At 42.5% G+C, this 18240-nt stretch overlaps 1 protein-coding gene across 1 annotated transcript; it reads left to right on the plus strand.

Moving 5' to 3' along the window:
• The first annotated feature begins 519 nt into the window (after positions 1–519).
• LEMD2 (LEM domain nuclear envelope protein 2) lies at positions 520–18039 on the plus strand. Its single transcript, XM_083444665.1, has 9 exons — positions 520–1719; positions 3197–3237; positions 4337–4412; positions 6766–6842; positions 7478–7557; positions 13940–14085; positions 15291–15392; positions 15487–15589; positions 16145–18039. The coding sequence occupies exons 1-9, from the start codon at positions 591–593 to the stop codon at positions 16293–16295; spliced, it is 1905 nt and encodes a 634-aa protein (XP_083300791.1). The 5' UTR covers positions 520–590; the 3' UTR covers positions 16296–18039.
• Positions 18040–18240: the final 201 nt, after the last annotated feature.

An 18240-nucleotide genomic window follows, 5' to 3' on the forward strand; every position in this document is an offset into this window, starting at 1 on the left:
CATGGAAGTAAGCCCCGCTGCGTTCAGTTACCCTTACAGGCAGAAACACATGCACCGGAATGCATCCCTAAGGCATATTTAAGGAAGGAAGGAAGGCAAGAGGCCAGACAGAAGTCAGGCTGTACTAAAATAAAGAAATAATCATCTTTCCACATTTCAGAATTAAAGATGGGAGGACTTTAAACAATAACAATATTTAAGGTGCAACAGAGATTGGGGGGTGGGGGGCAAGTCCGCGGTGTACTCTGCCACTGATATGTGTAGGTGCTTTTTGCTTTCTTGATTATTTATCTCGCTACAAGGGCCTGGCCGGTTTGCAGTACAATCCTAGTATAGACGTCTACTCGGAAGCAAGCCCTCCTGAGCTCAAAGGCACTTTCTCCCAGGCAAGCGTATAAAAAGGAAAGCAGCCTCTCGGAGCGCCATAAGCGACCCTCTCAAGATGGCGGCCGCGTCGGAGGCGGCCCTGACCTCCACATGATGGCAGCTGGAAGAGAGACGCCTGCTTGCCCCTACCAAGATGGCGGTAAGCCCTTCCTCGCCGGAGAAGGTATCACTTCCGGCTGGCGCTCCTCCGCTCCTCTCTGGCTATGGCCGCAGCGGGTCTGTCAGACGCAGAGCTGCGGGCGGAGCTGCTGGCCCTCGGCTACCAGCCGGGGCCCATTACCGATTCCACCCGCAAGCTCTACGCCAAGAAACTCACTCGGCTGAGGGCCGAGGTGGCCGCTGGGCTGAGGAGCCGCGGCAGCACCGCCCGGACACACCCTCAGGGCCCGAGCGGCCCCGCGAGGCCCAAGGCCGCGGCCGGGCCCAAGGCGGCTCCCCGAGGGCCCCGCGTCCCGGTTAGGAGGGAGGAGAGCGAGGAGGAGGAAGAGGAGGATGAGGAGGAGGAAGAAGAAGAGAACGACTACGAGCTGCCTCGTCGGGAGGCGACGAGCGGGAGTCGAGGGCTGCTGCCTCAGAGCAATGACTGGCGGGCAGACAGCGGGCTCGCCGCCGCCCGGAGGCCCCAGTTGACAGCTCGGGAGGGAGCGACGCCGAGCAGCCGCTGGGAGGAGGGCAGGAGCGGGTTGGCTTCGAGGAGAGTCCGGCTGGAGGCGGGAGAAGGCTTCGAGGCCCCTTACCAAAGGGAGGCGGCGGCGCCCAGGTTCACCTCCAGCCCTTCGTGGGGAGCAGCATCCCCAGGAGGTGGAATAGGGTTAAGTCCCAGCAAGTGGTGGGAAAACGAGCAGCGCGTGAGCCCCAGCCTTTCCTGGAAGCCCCCCGTGGTGGGGGGCAGTGCTGCAGGCTTCAGTAACAGGGCCCAGCTAGAGGCAGAAAGGGGGGTCACCCCAAGCTCCTTCAGTAACAGGGCCCACCTAGAGGCCGAAAGGAGGGTCACCCCAAGCTCCTATTTGGGGTCGCTGACCCAAAGGAGCGAAGAGGGGCTGACCTACAGGTCCCCGTGGAGAGCGCAGAAGGAGGTTGGGCTCGCGCCCAGGAGTTTGAAAACACCGTCATGGGGGGCAAGAGAGTTGAGTAGGGAGACACGCTGGGATGGGACGCGCCAGCATGTAGGCTTGAAACCCCAAGCTCAGGGCATAAGGAGGAAAGGCAGAGGCCTAGAATTTTATCTCTCCTGGTTCCTGTGGCTGGCAACCATAGGGCTGCTGGTCATTTTCCTGGGCATCCTTTGGGTGAAGATGATGGGACCTCCCCGACTGGAAGGGCCTGAGAATTGTACGTGTGCAGGGTGTAACGCTGCTTTTCCTATTCAACCCCGCTTCCATCTCTTCTTCCTCTTACAGATAGCCTCATTTAGAGTTTTGTTGTTCCAGTCCCTTTTCTTTTCAGCTTGTTGCTTACAGAAACACAACTTGTAGAACTTTTTGTGGTGAAAGTTAGCATCCGTTCCTTCAAAAGCTCATAATCAACGTACAAAAATGACTGAGGCTGCATGTGCACTATGTCTTCAAAGCACATTTCCACCTTCAATGAATTCTAGGCACTGTAGTTTGTTAAGGGTTGCTAGGAATTGTAACTCAATGATGGGTTAACTGCAGTACCCAGAATTCTTTGAGGGAAAGAATGTAGTTGCAATGTGCTTTAAAGTTATAGTGTGTGCATAGCCTAAGGATGAATACCTTTTCAAATAACCATTACAGGAAGTTTGTCCTGGCCCAGGTTCTAAGGATATGTTGTCAAAAGAAAGCTTTATGATATCTTTCAGATTGGCTGCCTAGCAACTACTGATCTTGAAATGTTAAATAGTTGCACACACCAAAGAGATTAAGCAGATGAAAGGGTTCTTTCTATCTTTTTGAAAAGGATAGACTGAATTCTCCTGATGTATCAAATAATAATTCTCTTGAATGACTTTAGAATGACAAGTGGGAGGTGGACATGGTTGTTACTAATAGGATGTTTCCTTCACTGTCTTAGACTACCACTCCAAAAGTCATAACGGTTACTTCAGTAACTACAAATTCATGATCAATTGGACAGTTTTTCTGGTCACTTTGTTTTTGCAAAGCATTGTGGGAAAATGTGTAAAAAGATTCTTCCCACCCACTTGTATTTTAAAATCTGGTGAACTTTTATGTGACAATATATATTGGCTGTTACCCTTATGTTACAGATTTATGATGAGGTAGTGGGATGTTCTTACTCATTCCAGAAATCAGTCTCGCATCCTTTCACCAGCATTACAAAGTAACTTTTCCTACAGTATGATAGCAAAATACTGTCTCAGTCAAGATTTGTCTGCACTATGTTTTAATCCATAAGTGTTCAAGAAGCTAAATCACATTTTCTGTCTATAGTTATATTCAGAATCAAAACCCCAGATACTCTGCAAAGTAAACAAATGTGCTTATTTTGACATGAATGCAGAATAGTTATTTCTCTTGTCTTGTTACTATGTTATGTAAATCATTTCCTTTTGATGGGAAATCTATGGGTGCTTAACTTTGCAGTAAGTCCCATTGAACAAAATGGGGCACTTCCAAGGAACATTATTAGCTTCGTATTTCAGGTTTAACAAAATAAAATGCTTAGAGAATAAATTCCAGAAGGGTAGCCATGTCCATCTTCTGTTACAAAACGAAGTGGGATTTAATCCGCAAAAGTTTATGCCACAATGAATCTGTTAGTTTTGAAGATGCTACAAGACTCATGGTTTTTTTAAAAAAATAAATCCTTATTTCTTCTCGTTCAGTTAACCTATTGCCCATGGATTGTGAAAGAACTAAAGAAGGTGTAAGTGTGAATCTTCTTACTATCTCCAATGTTAAATTTTGTTAATAAGTACAATGTACAGCTTACCTGTGACTGCTATCAGCCCCAGTCAGTTTGGCCAAAGGCTAGAGATGATGAGGAGTTTGGTCCAACAATATCTGGAGGGCCACAGGCAGTGCTTTTTTTTCTGGGGGGGATGCAGAACCCTAAACACTTTGTGAGTCTAAGTTTGGCCTCATTGAGGGACAGTATTTCATTAAGAGTAGGAAAATGAGAGTATTCCTAAACATTTTTTTTAGAAAAAAGCACTGGCCACAGATCACTTAGTATCTGTGTTGCTACAGAACTAAGCTTCTGCTATTTTCCAAGAGAAATCTAATGATTTATTGATGTGCAATTAACAGACAGCTTCTTATAGATTAGTAATTCAGACCATGTAAATCTAAGCTCCTGCAAATCTAAATCCTTCTTATCTTACAGAAATATTCGTTAGTCAGTTGTAACAAAAGTGAGACTGATTTGTGACAAGGATTTCATCTGTAAAGCTACTTTTCAATAACAAGCTTAATAGAGCTAACAGCCTTTAATCTCTCCTGATGTGCGCATGTAGTTGTAACTTTTCCTATAACATGTAGCTGTATAAGACAAACCTTGTTATACAATATAGTTCATATAATTAAAATGAAAGCCCTTGATTTGTTTTTTGTAAATACGTAGATTTAAGATTATTTATCATCAAACTTACTTAGAATATAAGAATTTGAGATCTGAGGGCTGTATAGTTTTTGTACCCCCAACCCCAGAATCCAATGTTTTACAGTGCACATAATCCACAGGATGTGATGGGTTTTATTCTGATAGCGACTGCAGTGAAGGGAACTGATATATATTGAGTCCTCTCATTCTCCCCATCATCATACAAAATGATATACCTTAGCAATGACATTTGCAGAAAGAGAGAATTAAACTTCTGGCAAGAAATGAGGTCTTATGAGTCCATCCTTATTTTTCAGTAGCTAAATTAGAGCGCATGAGAAATGTTCTATTAATAGTTAGTTGTAATTTTTGTAGTTGGTTGAATTAAAGATCTGTTGAATAATTTTCTCTCTTAATTTTTCAGTACTGTCAGGAAAAACATGAAGAAATGGTAATGACCATTCTGTATGAACTATACAATTATCTTGCAGTTCAAGCTGGTGAGTTCTTATTTATCTTTTTACCAATCACTTTGTTCAAAGAAAATAGGTGTATACTAGCTAGGTATTTTCAACCTTAATTTGAATTTAAAAGAGCAAGGACTGTTTTGTTTCCCTTCAAAGGCTGCAGAGGAATGTAGGAAAAACAGCCTTTCTAAATATGAGCTGCATTATTATTAAAACAATGACCCCCTAGTATGGCACTGATGTTTTCACATAGATAAAATGAGATTTAGGGTCATATTCAACTAATCCATTGTGCTAGTGTGAGACCATGCAAGGATTCCCACTAGCGCAATGGGAATTCTCTCCTTTCCTCCCCCTGCACATATGCTGTGCCATTCCCTAATCAGCTCTGGGAGGATGGGGGAAAGCACAGTACAGATTTGATGAGAAGAGAGGGGGACAAGGTTCCATTAAGTAAGGAAAATCCTTATGCTAACATAACCTTAGCCTTTGCGCTATGTCGAGCATTTCAGTTTTCAGGTGTGCTTTCCTGATGTGACCCCCACTCCATGTCCAAAATAAAGATGCAGTTCACAAGTTAAGTTCAAGACCACCTTCTAGCTTTCACAGATACAAAGCGAAATTTTAAAGGGCTGGCCAGCACGATCCAACAATTTCCAGAACACTGTTACATTTAGCAGCTGACTAATCAAAATATCCCAAAGGATATTGATACGCTTTTCCCTGTGAAAGCCATGGTTGTGTGCTGATGGTGAGCTCATCCTTCACCTATCTCATCCTGGATATATGGAATGTTTCCAGGAATGAGTTCCCTGATCACAGCAATGTATATGCCCCCTTTCCACCAGGCTGGCCCATTTTATATCATTAACCGTTACGTTTCTCTGTATGTATCCCCGTCTGCATTGCAGAACTGAACTGTGTCTGGAAAAACCTTTGGAGGTCACTACTAGGCAGCATTTATTTAACGCCAACAGGGTCCTAGATGCAGTAGGCTGTAATCCTCTGCACACATTGGACACAGTGGGACTTTCAAATCGGAATGCAAATGATTGCAGTGTTAAATAACTTCTTGCGTAGTTTTCAAGGTAGTTTGTATCTTGAACGTTTATTTTTTTTGCAGCTGTCAGCACAACAGACATTTTAATAGCTGGCCAAAACTACTATGTGGGCAGTGGATGGTAGGGGTTTTATGCCACTGTTTCATATAGTAGGCTTGTTTCCTGAATTTCAGTGGTTCTTAAGCTTTGTTGAAATTAATTTGTTTGTTCTTTGTACATCACATTTTCTTACCTTGTGGCCACCCTGCAGGGAAGGATACTTAAAAGTCTTTTGAACTAAAAATCAATGGCTGGTTATGTTCTTTATAACCACAGTGCTGTACATTCACAGTGGGGGGCAGTGCATAAACTGCTTGCACTCCTGAAGAATTCGGCTGCTTTTCAGTTCAGATTTTGAAGTTTAAGTTTAAAATTGGGTTGTGTCATCAGCATGTGGCGGAAATATCAAAGCGTTCTTGATGGCTTCATGGCCTTGCAGATGAGAAACCAGTTTTCAAAAGAAAACTGGCACTGGACAACTGCTTAAGTGTCAGGCTGTATCTTAGAGTGTCCATTACAATAGACAGCAATCCCGTCTCGCTCCCCTCTTGTGTTTATTGTGAAAGTTGTAGTAGTAGTATGCCACCCTTCTTTCAAAGATCACAGGGCAGTCACAACAAAATGGCAACAACAAAATGAGAAAACAAAATGCATAATAAAAACAAGAACAAAGCATTTTAAGGGTCATAGAATGTTAATCAGCCAAAGGCCTGGTTATAGAGAAATGTTTTCACCTGGCACCTAAAGATTTGTAATGAAGGCATCAGGTGAACCACAGAACATAACCTAACCAGAAGCTAAGTGGCAGGCCCACCCTAAAACTTTTTCAGCATTGGAAGCCGGTCAGCGTGTAACATCTCTGATCCCATCCCGAATGTGAATCATAATGAAAGCATTTTTTAAAGGGGCATGTGGGGGTGTCCTCAGACATGTTATAAATCTTTGTATAATTCAGTAAATTTTTCAGGCACTGTTTAATAGTATCCTATTAGCCCAAAGCATTAGGCCAGGTACAGTTACACAAAGGAGGGACACATACATGCATTTCTTCAAAGGTATGAGTTGCTCTCATGGAATAAATGTGAGGTTTGATTGCCTTATGCTAGCGTGTATACAGCACTGCAAATTTTATTAAGTCATAAAACTAAACCAGGTCCAGATTCTGTAAAAACATTTTGGCTAGCATTAAAATTGCTTTAAAAAGGAACTTAGCTCAGTGCTTCTGTTCTATTTGGCAAGTTTCATGATTTCCATGTCAATAATTTTTTCTGTCCCACCACCACCAGGCAACTTTGAGTGTGGAAACCCTGATAACCTAGAAAGTAAATGCATTCCAGTTAGTGTGGCAAAGGAATATATAGAGGTAAGGAAGGTCCTGACATTTTTCTATTATGGTATATATTTGTATCTGCTATTTAGTGCATTAAAACTACCTTCTATTTTATTTTTTCCCTTCAGTAATTCTGTTATTATTATTTTGGCTGTTACTTGGTTGGCATTTTTTTATTTTGGGTTGTTGTGTTGGAAAACCTAAATAATATGACTGCTGAAACTTGCAGTTTCTTTTTCCATTTGAGAAACCAAAATCTTCCAGCATTTTAAAGTTGTTGCTTACAAAGCAGTAGTAAACACATTGCTTTCCTCTTTTCTTTTTTGTACCTCTCTATAGAAAAGGATTGTTAGTATACTATAGTTATGCACACCTATGGAGTGTGTTCCTGCATCAAATATGATCATAAAATTATAGTCTTAGCTACTTGGAAAACTGAATAGAATCCTAACACTCATTTTAATGTATTTAAAGCGTTGCTAAACTAATTGTGCTATAAATAGGAGACTGCCTGGGTGGGTGCCCTATGTATATTTTCTCAAATTCCATGGAAAAGCAGGTGGAATATAAATATAATAAATTAAATAATATGGAAAGAATGTATTTACAGAAAAGTCTCACTGCTAGCTGAATGCAGAATTTAAATCTTGGGGCCCACTTCCTTACAGAATGTGACTGCCTACAGTGCACAGAGGTTTGAGGATGCTTTGCAGCGGTTACTGGACAATCACAGAGACTCGGGCATATGGTAAGTTCATTGGAATGACCTGTGTTAAATTTATCTCCATATCTGTTCACTATCCCATGAGATTCAGTGGAGATGTGACTCAGGGAACCATAAGCGACTGTTTAAAAAACAAGCAGTGTAAGACTTTCCCTAGGAAGACCCCCAGGCTTCTAGAACCAGCTAACTACAAGTGTTCTTCTAAGCCTGGCACTGTAAGATGTTTTTATTTAGATTTGCATTTGATCTGCAGAATTTGATACCCACCAAGTTGCCCACCTGTGGTTTGGTAATTCACCTCCTTATGCTTTCTGCCTGAGATTGCCAAAACATGGGTTGACGGGCATCTGGAAGGTCATAGTTGCTAGCTGTGCAGCTCCATAACGCTCAAAGAAATGAAAGGCTGGATTTATAAAGGTGCAGTTGTACCAGGGCCCAATGCCTGCAAGGGAGCTTGGACTGAGCTTCCTTTCTCTCCTCCTCCTCTTCAGTGTCCCCCTACATCTTATAAAGCAAAATGTGCAAACACCCTTTTAAGCAATTTCTGAGAGATAAGCCAGCCTGGCTACTCCCAATTTTCAGTGTTTGTAGTCTGTGAATGAAGCAGAACTGTGATGGGTGAGTTATTTGGACAACATAGTACAGGAATCCCTGCAGTTCTAAAGAGCTGCTTTTCTCCTCTCCCCGTTAGAGTGTGCTTTCCTTTCCTGCTTCTGTCCTTGGGATTTCTATAGTTTCTTTCCATTCCATTCTGTTCCTTTTTAAAATGAAAGAAAACCGATCTGCTCTCCACAATCCCCCACCCCCAGTGGCTATAAGTAGTGTTCGAAACTCCCATTGTTCTAGGCGCATTTTGCGACAAGCAGTTTCATTGGTGCAAGCAGTTTCTGAGCTCTGGGCGCAGTACTGCACCTAAAATTTCTGATTAAAACTGCAGAGTGGAAGGAGGACTTTTTCTGCCTCCCCACTTTGAGCTACTCTGAAGGCTGGAGATGAGACCCTCTTAAAAATATTGGGATGGGCAGGGAAAGGACTAGACCATCTTAAAAATGAACATAATATTTTAGCAGCAGTTAATTCATTTTCAGCTTTGTATTCTTGTTCTAAAAGAAGTGTGCCTAGACATAACCTAGGTTTAAGATGCCATTTAGCTCCTAGCTTTCATCTCTCAGTTTCTAACACTGGCTATAGGTCTAAAATAACTCCTTAGGAATAAATCTATTGTGCACTCTAACCTGGGAGCAATAACAGCTGAACACGAGTGGAATAGTGCATCTAAAGCTTCCAACCATCTGCCCAGGTTACCATTGGTTGAAGCCTTGGAGGTACCAGTATATTTAAGTGGGAGTGGGCAGAAAAATCTGGCCCTTTGTAGTACAAAGGTGCATCGCTCTGGTTAAAGGAACCAAAAGTTGATACCCATGATAAAAGCACCACGTCCCCTTTTGTAGCCATTTAATGCCTCCTCCACAACAGGCATGCGAAACAGGTTTCACTGACTGACCCAGGTTAGGAAGTGAGCAAAACCTATGAGATTTGAGTATAAAATATGAAAACGTGTGTGTATTCATTTTGTTGGTTATCAAAATTTTCGAGTTTTGCTGAGAGCTGTAAAACTGCACATGCTCAGAGTATTTATTTGATAGTCCATGAAAGTAATAATAAATTTGCGAGTCTTTAAGAAATATCTTGACATATTTTCTGGTGCTCTATTTCATGCATTCCTTTTGGGAGGAGTGGGGGGGGGGGGCTCTTTGGTGAACTTCACCAGCCCTCCAACTGCCTTAATGTGGCCTTGATGATGTGTGCAGGCCTGACTTGTAATGCTTGGCTGTTACACTTTATTTCTTTTTTATTTGTGGAAACTAGTGTTGTGTAATGAAGGGGACTTCCTGGTTCAAATCTCACATCTCCTTAGGACAGTTGCTCTCACATTCATACCTGTAATATGGAGATGATAACAGCCTACCCTACAGGGGGAAGGTAGGCGAAGTCCCACTGCACACTCAGAAATCCTTGTGCTGACAGGACGCTTATTTAGCGCTGCTCTGGATATAACCCAGTACATAGACTGGCTGTCATTTCTCAATCTGAAACCTCATATGAGGTAAGCAATATTTTGGCACATCATAACTGAGAAACCTGAGACTCTCTCCCTGCTAATACCAGGGTGTTGCTTGAAATACCAACAGTTCAGAATGCAGTGATCTCTCAGTTATGGAACAAGGGTACACCGTGCCTTTTCTGGTCTTTCAGGCGGACTGTAAAACTGATTCCAGTCCTCTGAAATTTATTAATTTTATTTTGTTTTAAGAGATTGATACTGAATACCATGTACTTTATGCAGGTGGTTGAAATATGAGCTTGGTTGTGCTGGCCTAGCTTTCATGTGGTTTAAACTCAGGAGATTCACGGAGCATTTGTTCTCGTTCTCTTGTGCTCAAAGTAAATGTAGTTATATTAAAGGGAAGTTTTATGCTCTTTAAGGCACCTATAACACACAAAATTTGGATGATCTTGGTCACATCTTCAGAGTAGCTAACTTGCTCACTGGCATAAAGGGCAATATCCTTGCTGTCTTCAGTTGGTTCTGGAAGAACAGAATAAGCTTTTTTCCAGCAGATGAGTTTGTTTATTTGTAAATGGTGGCTGCAGACTGTGTCTGGAGAGCAAACATCACCCTGTGCAAATCATTTCAGCTCTTTGAAAAATCATGCCATCTCTCTGAGTGCCTATTATATATTTATAAGGACTTCCTTGCCTGTCTCGTCCCGATATTATAGATTACTCTCTTGAACTGTGAGGGAGATATCAAGAGCCACTTGCTGCCGGCAGGGAGCCCATATAAATATATTTTCAAACTCTCTAATACAGATGTGCTATTTGAAAACACAATTATTTTGGTGAGCAGGAAAGGATGGATAATAGCAATTTGAAATGCATTCCTTTGCAGTTACCAGGGATTCACGCCAGCTAGTGTGCTAAGATTATTCCGTCTCCACTCATCTTAGTTATTTCTGTGTGGTGTAGAATTCTTTATTTGAGATTCTCCATTTGAAATCCTGCCTACAAAAGTTACTGTTGAAATTCCCATAGGCCTCAAATGCCTTACTGTTTCTCATGAAGCTTTTAGTCATGTCTCAGTTCAGTTTTTTTGGTAGGGTTAGCCTGTTAGGACCCTGTTTTCACAACAGATTTTAAATCTGTTCAGCCACTGTGGCTTCAGTCTAACCAAAGATATTGGGAAAGATTGTTTTAAATTAGCCCTTTCAGCCTTTCACAGAAGTCCCAACACACTTATAAGCATGATGTAGTGGTTAGAGTGTTGGGCTCAGACTTGGGGTATCAGGGTTCAAATCACCAATAGGCCGTGAAACTTGCTGGGTGACCTTGGGCTGGTCACTGCTTCTCAACCTCACAGAGTTGTTGTGAGGATGAAATGGGTAGGGGGAGAATCAAGTATTCTATTTTGAGTTCCTTGGAGGAAAGGTAGGATATAAAAATAATAAGAAAATAAATAAATAACTATAATTCCTCAAGTTCATTGGGGGGTGCCATTGTTAAAATTGTATCAGATTCAATCTTTTATCAAGGCAGAATGATAGAAGAGTAAAACAATTTGCCTGTATATGTGTCCCTTTTGAAGCCAGTGATATTAGTGCACAAATTTGCATAGAATGCCAGGTACCAAATTTTAATCATTTTAGTATGGAATACAGTTCTGAGTAATGCTTTGAAGGTGATCCCAAAAGTACAGTCTTGCTGTGTTTTCATGTAAGTTGGTAGATGCCAATGCCTCAGTTCAGTAGTGTTTATTAGATTTCAGACATAATTTTGAGGCCTTCTTAACTCTCTCACTGCTGTAGAATAATTCAACAAGCCCGAGGCTGTGAGCAACAACAAAATACTCTCCTCCCCTAATCTCATTATCTAAAACTCTGCTGTAACCTAATGTTCGAAAACGTGTTCCATTTTTCCATTCTTTGTATAGGAAGACTCCACACTGCTAAACACTGTTCCCTTAGGGACATGCTTAGAATTGCTGGTGGGATGGAATTCAGTGCTTTCTAATTAAGATTTTCTTCACTGTTACAAGTCATAGCCTGGAAGCGTAAAATACACTCCCCAGTTTTGTATTCACCATAATTAAGAGTTTCATCAACACTTGAGCAAATGGATCCTGTTCTGGCAGCTCAATATGAAACTCAATAAGAATGTACAGCATACTAAAGACCTGCTGCAGGCTTTCCAACAAATGTTGTGCGAACTTATTTGACACTGTTCTGTTAAGAGCAGAACCAAATAAGACAGCTGTGCTTGGAAACCCTGCTGCATATTTTAAGATCTTTCAGAAACTTGGGATCCAAATAATCCATGGGGATGGGTAAAAAGTTGAGTGTGATGCAGCATGTCAGGAGCTTATGTGCACTGCTCAGCAGTGTTTCTTGGCCAACTGATTTGGACTATCTGTATGATGAGCTATTAATTGCAACCCTGGTGTGACATCAGTTAGCTGCCAAAAATGTGATCACCTGGATTTTTTTTATATACACTGACTGAAAAGGCCTGGAGACTGGGAATTCTACAGCAGGGCTCTTCCAGATTTCCTTTAGTGAGCCTGCAGAGACTAGAGTCAGAGTGCGGTAATTGCTGTACTTCTTCCATCTTTCTGTTTTGCGGTAATTCCTTTATCTGCCTTCAACTGCTGAAAGAGGTTTTCACAGGCATTTTACCAGCATGTACTAGGGCTGGGCAATATCAGCTTTTCAACATTGTAGTGTATCACCAGCCAAACACTGTGGTTTGGTGATATACCATAGTGTTGAAAAAACAAGATGCATTGGTCTCTGCGTGCAAGACACCAGGTGAAACTGCTCCAGCTCTCACCTCGAGTTGCACCCAGGCTCACAGGGTGGGACAATTTAGCTTGTTTGCGCCACTCAGCTGGGAGGATGAAAGGTTCCCCTCCCAGCTGAGACAGACCCAGTGCTCTTGCCACTCGCACACAAGCAACAGAAGCATCGGGGCTGCTTTGCGCAGCTCAGCTGGGGGGAGGGAACGTCACCTCCCCCAGCTGAGATTGCCCTGTGCTCTTGCACAGGCAGAGCATTGGGGCTCCTTTAACTGCAGCAAGCACACTCCCCTCAGCTGAACATTCACAGAACCCCCACCCTGTTGCAGGCTTTTGTGAGCCATGGCTGGGCTAGGGGCTTCTTTAACTGTGGCAAGGGCAGCTGCACACTCCTCAGTCAAACAGTTTAAAGATGCAGAGGGAGGAGTAAGCTGTATCGGGACCCGTCGGCAGAGTAGAATGGCAATTTCACTCAGTGATATATCATTGAGGAAACCACCACCGCTCCTGAGTTCCTCTGCTAGTGGATGCTGCTAGCAGTGGGACTCAGGAGCGGTGGCGGTTTCACCCGTGATATATCGCTGAGTGAAACTGATGTCACGGTCTGCTCCACATACCGGTCCTGGATGATAAATTGGTATATCACCCAGGCCTAGCATGTACAGACTCTTAAATTCTATATTCACACATTCTGCTGTCATGCAAGTCCATTTACTCAACTGCATGGTTTGAATGCACTCCATGCCCAGTTACCAAATATCCTGAGTCAATCATCTCTTGCATTGAGACTCTCTTATCACTGTTTACTCTGCTGGGTCCATGGGAAGCCAAGTTCCTGTAAAGCCCCTCTGGTATCTGAATGGTGTGCATTCACACGAAACCTCATACCAATAACTAAGTTGGTCTCTAAGGTGCTACTGGAAAGAATTTTTTTTGTTTGTTTCGTTTTGTTTCTCCTCTGGCACAGTTAGCCAAACTATCTTTTTGTGGGGATTAGGAGCTGGAATTATCCTAGTGGCCATTTCCAGGGTTTTCTCATTTTGCAGGATGAGCTTTTTCCTTATTGCAGATTTTGCACAGAATAAATTTGGTGTGCATATAATTGTAGGCTTTCCCCTCATCCTTTTCCAAAGATGCACCAACATTTAATGCAGGTGAACTTAACATTTTTCCCAACAAAATTAACTGCTGGAATTTGTTTCAAGGAAAATAGACTCAACATTCATGCACACTTTCACTTGATCTCTGTGCAGTCACTGGAGGAGGGAATCCAGTTTAAAAGTTTAATCTCCTGTATACTGTACTAAGAGCTGCTGTCAGAAGAAACAAAAATACTATAGAAGAGGACTACTTTGCTAGTGTGCTATCTTTGTTTGCTCTCCTCTCATATCCTCATCAATCTGCTGTTAATGAGCCACTGCTAGAATAGTCTGAGAAGGTTGGGAGCAAGAAACTAAGGAGTGTGATGGAGAGGATAGCATGTTTATAATAAATATGGACCATCAACTTCTTTGCATTGTTCAGTCAAGGAATCTTTCTGCTTCATCCTTTCAGGTTACAAGGCGATGAGAGTTCCGAAACAGTTACCGCAGTGAGCCAAGTGGTTTGTCTCGAATCCACCCGTCCCCGAATGGGCTTAGGCTGCCGTTTCCGCCGGGCACTGAATACAGCAATTACTAACCTATTTATATTCTTTTGGAGTAAGTTTTCCCCTACTTTATCTGTGACAGCCAAGATCTCCCAACAGTCTTATACAGTGTGAGATTCTGGAAGGTTGAGGGAATAATGAATGAAATTGCTGAATATTTAATCTTGGGCCTAACAGCAAGAAGCAGTCTTGAGACTGGCTCATGCACTGTGGGTGTTTGCCATTTCATGAAAATCATCCCGTAGAGGTCTCTCTGTGTGCACCACAACTTCATGCATTTGTGCTCTGGCATTTACCCCAGTGAATTCTGCCCTCCTCCTCACAAGGCACTATTAATACCCTGCTTCCTTAACAGTCGCAGTATTATTCTTAGTCATGCATTGCTGACTAAACACAGATCATGCACACACATTAGGTGAGATCCAAAGTAGTGTGGTTAGGCGTACATTCGAGCAGCAGGGTTTCTGCTTCCTCTTTTTCTCCTGCAGCCATCTGTTCTCCCCCTCAAACCTCCAGAAGGTTCCCCCTCCCCCCGGAAATTTTGGAAGCTGCATGAAGAAGAAGCAAAACCTGGGACCCCACTGTGCAAGAGGATTTTCGTTGCACAAATGGGCAGACCTCATTGGGTGTCTCCTGTTGTGTGGGGAATACCCTGCAAAGAATGTGCATGTGAATAATATAAATGGGAACAGGATTTAAGAGGAAAATACCAGTAGTCAGCCTTTACGCAGCTAGTGTGTTATAGTGGATGTTGTTTGGATTTAGACTTGGGAAGGGGAGACACGGTTTCAAATTCCCACTCAGTCATAAAGTTTGCTTGGGCCAGTCACTATGAATTGTCAGGATAAAATGGGATAGCTCTGAATTTCTTTGCTGAAAAAGTGAAATACTGTGATGATCTGCCACGCTGGTGAAAACAACGTGTTATTTTGCCATATTTGTAGCTCAATCCTTCACTGAAGTCTTAATAGTCATTTAACTTTGTTTGCCTAAGCATAGAGATACCTCGGGAACTAGCAAAGCTAGTCTGATTTTATTTTGTTTTTAATCTACAAAGATTGCAAATGGTGTTCAGGCTTTATTGGGTCTCCAAGTGAAGAAAGTCTCATAGCTGTGTAGCACCTTCCAAACAAACACGTCTCTACATAATGGCTATATGCTGGGTGCATGGATGGGATCTTAAGGATTGCAATGAAATATTTCAGGCTAGCTCGTGTGTATTCGGAAGATTTCATCTCTGTGCTTCCTTCCTCACAGGTTTAGCTTTCCTTTGGGGGATTCTGATTCTTCTAAAGTATTACTGGCGGAAAAGGGAAGAGGAGGAACGGGACATGTATAAAATGGTGCAGAAAATCATAGGTAGCATTCACCTGCTAGTCAAATTATAGGTAAAATTCTCTCAATTTCATCAGTTTGCTTATTTGCCTGACTGCATGCATTGTTCTCTCAACAGCTGCCGTCCAAGGTCACTACAAAGAATGGGAGCAGAATCTGGAACGGTACCCATATGTAGGTATCCTTCACATCAGAGACACACTCATTCCACCGCAAGACAGGTGAGTTTTTCTTTGACTTTATTAATGGTCCTGATTAAGTTACTGTGTAGATGTGGGATCATTCTTCCAAAAAGGTGGCTAACCAGTTGTCCCTGAGAAGCAGGCTGAGGAAGCAAGTATCCCCTCATATTTGTCACCAATATTTGGAATGCCTAAGAACTATTTTCCTTCAAATATACATAATAGCCACTGCTAGGACCAGTCTTTCAGGGATGTTCCTGATCATTTCAAGCCATCTACGCTCGGGAACACGATAACCTGCAGCAATGAGTTCTATAAGTTGATTGTTCATGGGTCAAATGAATATTTCCTTCTGCTTGGCCTGATGCTTTTGCAGATGATGTCTTTTGAGTTTCAGTATTTAGAGAGAGAGACAGATGGACAATGACGTGGAAAGTTGGAAAGGGGCCTTTCCCCCCCTTTTGTACCTTCAAATGTTGGCTGCTACAGAAATGATCCTTGGTTGATCGTGCTCTAAGCATTAGATTAGACCACCATTTTCCTGCATTGCACAAATGCTCAGCTTTGGTTACAGTGCTCTTTTTTTATCCCCAGGAAAAAAATGAAGCGGGTTTGGGACCGAGCAGTGGACTTCCTCGCTTCAAATGAGTCACGTATTCAGACCGAGTCGCACAGGGTGGCAGGAGAGGATATGCTGGTGTGGCGTTGGACGCAGCCTTCTTACCTCTCTGATTCAGATCATTAGCTCTGACCAGAGGCCAAGCCATTGGTTTAACACTGTGCAGGGCAATGTGCCCTCTTCTAGCTAGGGAATGTCCTGTTGCCCATACTCAGGTGAACCCCTGATACTACTGTACATGTGTGTGAGAGCTGTAGAATGACTCCTTGGGGGTGATCATTTTCTGTACGGAATATAAATGTTGAAATGCAGGTGCACACCAAAGTTACTCTCATGGCATATATTTGGCTTCCGTAACATAACAATTAGAAAACAAGAAAAAGGATTCCTTCCCTAATTGAAAGATGCCATTGATAGTTTTGCTTTGGTATTAGAGAAGCCTGTATCTGACCATCTACTCAGAATGTCGGTGCTAAGACCACTAAAAGATGCTTTGTAAAGGTGTTCATTACAGAAGCACTGTGGATAAGAGTGGACAACAAATATGCGAGGTATATTTGTTCTTAGAAACTGATCAGGAATAATCTGCTGGCATTGTTTATTGGGTGATGGGTGGGACTGAGAGGGCCAGGTCTTGAACCTTTGGAGGCAAGGTGGGAGGGGCTTAAAGCTTTTTTCCTTAGGCAGTGGTAGGTGAGCACATTTTCTTACGAGAGTGGTAGAAAGCATTCAGTCTTAAAATGGCTTGGTGGGGAGCACCGGAAAGCAACAGCTGTGCTTTTGGGTCGTGTGCCATACTAGAGAGCAGATGGGGCACCAACAGTCTTTGGTACAGAATCAACTCCTCACAAATCAAATGTTTACAGGATTGCCCAAGGAGTGGAAATCTTTTATTCAGCCAATATAGTAACATGTTTTGTGCATATAGCACCTTAGTTGGTCCAAGTTCATGCTGGTTTGTTTGCGAGGGGGAGAAACGCACCAAAATTGCCATGCACCTCTTCAGTGACGTCATAAAGTCCGAGGCTCTGGCATGATGGCACGTCATTCCATTATTGGTTCAGGGCATCCACTTAACTCATTATGAACTTCACCTCTGTCTGGTGGATATAGCAAGTTGCATATGAATTTGAAATAAAGTGTGCACATTTGAGCCTCCCTAAGTAAAATGAGCTGAGCCTTTATGGTACCTTTTATGACATGTTTTGTTTCAACTGGCATATTTATTTGCAAGTGAGTGGTAGCCTGAACTTGGAAGTTTGCCCTTTTACTCCCCCTGCTGGCAGAGCTGAAAAACTGACGGATTGGAATTTTCACCTAGGTGCCCTTCGAGGCTGTTTTAGCAGCATGCAGCAATTCATTATGTGCCTCCTGCTGATTCATCAGTGCTGAAATCAGTGCAAAGAAAAGCAGCCTCCAAAAACAAAGCACCAGGAGGTCTTATTGGTTAAGTAGAAGAAAATCTTGCATTCATTTGAATTTTATCCCCACATGTTGCCATCTGTAGCGTAGGCGGTGTCTTAGAGCAAAAGAAGAGATGTAACAGATGTCTCCGTGACATTAGCCATCCTTTTTTTTTTACACACAAACACTCCCCTTATACTGTTAAAGCAGATAATCAAATTATTGCTTTTAATGTATTCTTAATTTCTGCTGATGTTTGCAAAAAATTCCACAGTGCCTGCATTCTTAGGGCTTTAAAAGAAACATTTGTGGGTATTTTTTACCATCAGACTATCAAGAGGAAATGCCAAACAATATTATGTACAGTTGACCAAGCTGTTCATTTATTTTTATGTAGGTGCTATTTATTATACATTTTGTCTCTGTCCATTTTATCTTGCAAAATAAAAATTTGCTACAAATGGGACTGACTGGTATTGGTAACTAGTACCATCTCCTGACAAGGCAGATGTAGGCAGTTTGATTCCCTGGATATTTAATGCTGAAAGCACTCCTGAACTGAACTTCAACTGATTATATTGGGTTGCAAAGAGTTATAGACAGCACTGGACAAGCACAGTGGTACTTGTAAAAACTAAGGCCTTAGGGTGAGGTCCCGTCATCCCTG

The sequence above is a fragment of the Podarcis tiliguerta genome, assembly GCF_965153285.1.
Source record: "Podarcis tiliguerta genome assembly, chromosome: 6".
Lineage (NCBI taxonomy): Eukaryota > Metazoa > Chordata > Lepidosauria > Squamata > Lacertidae > Podarcis > Podarcis tiliguerta.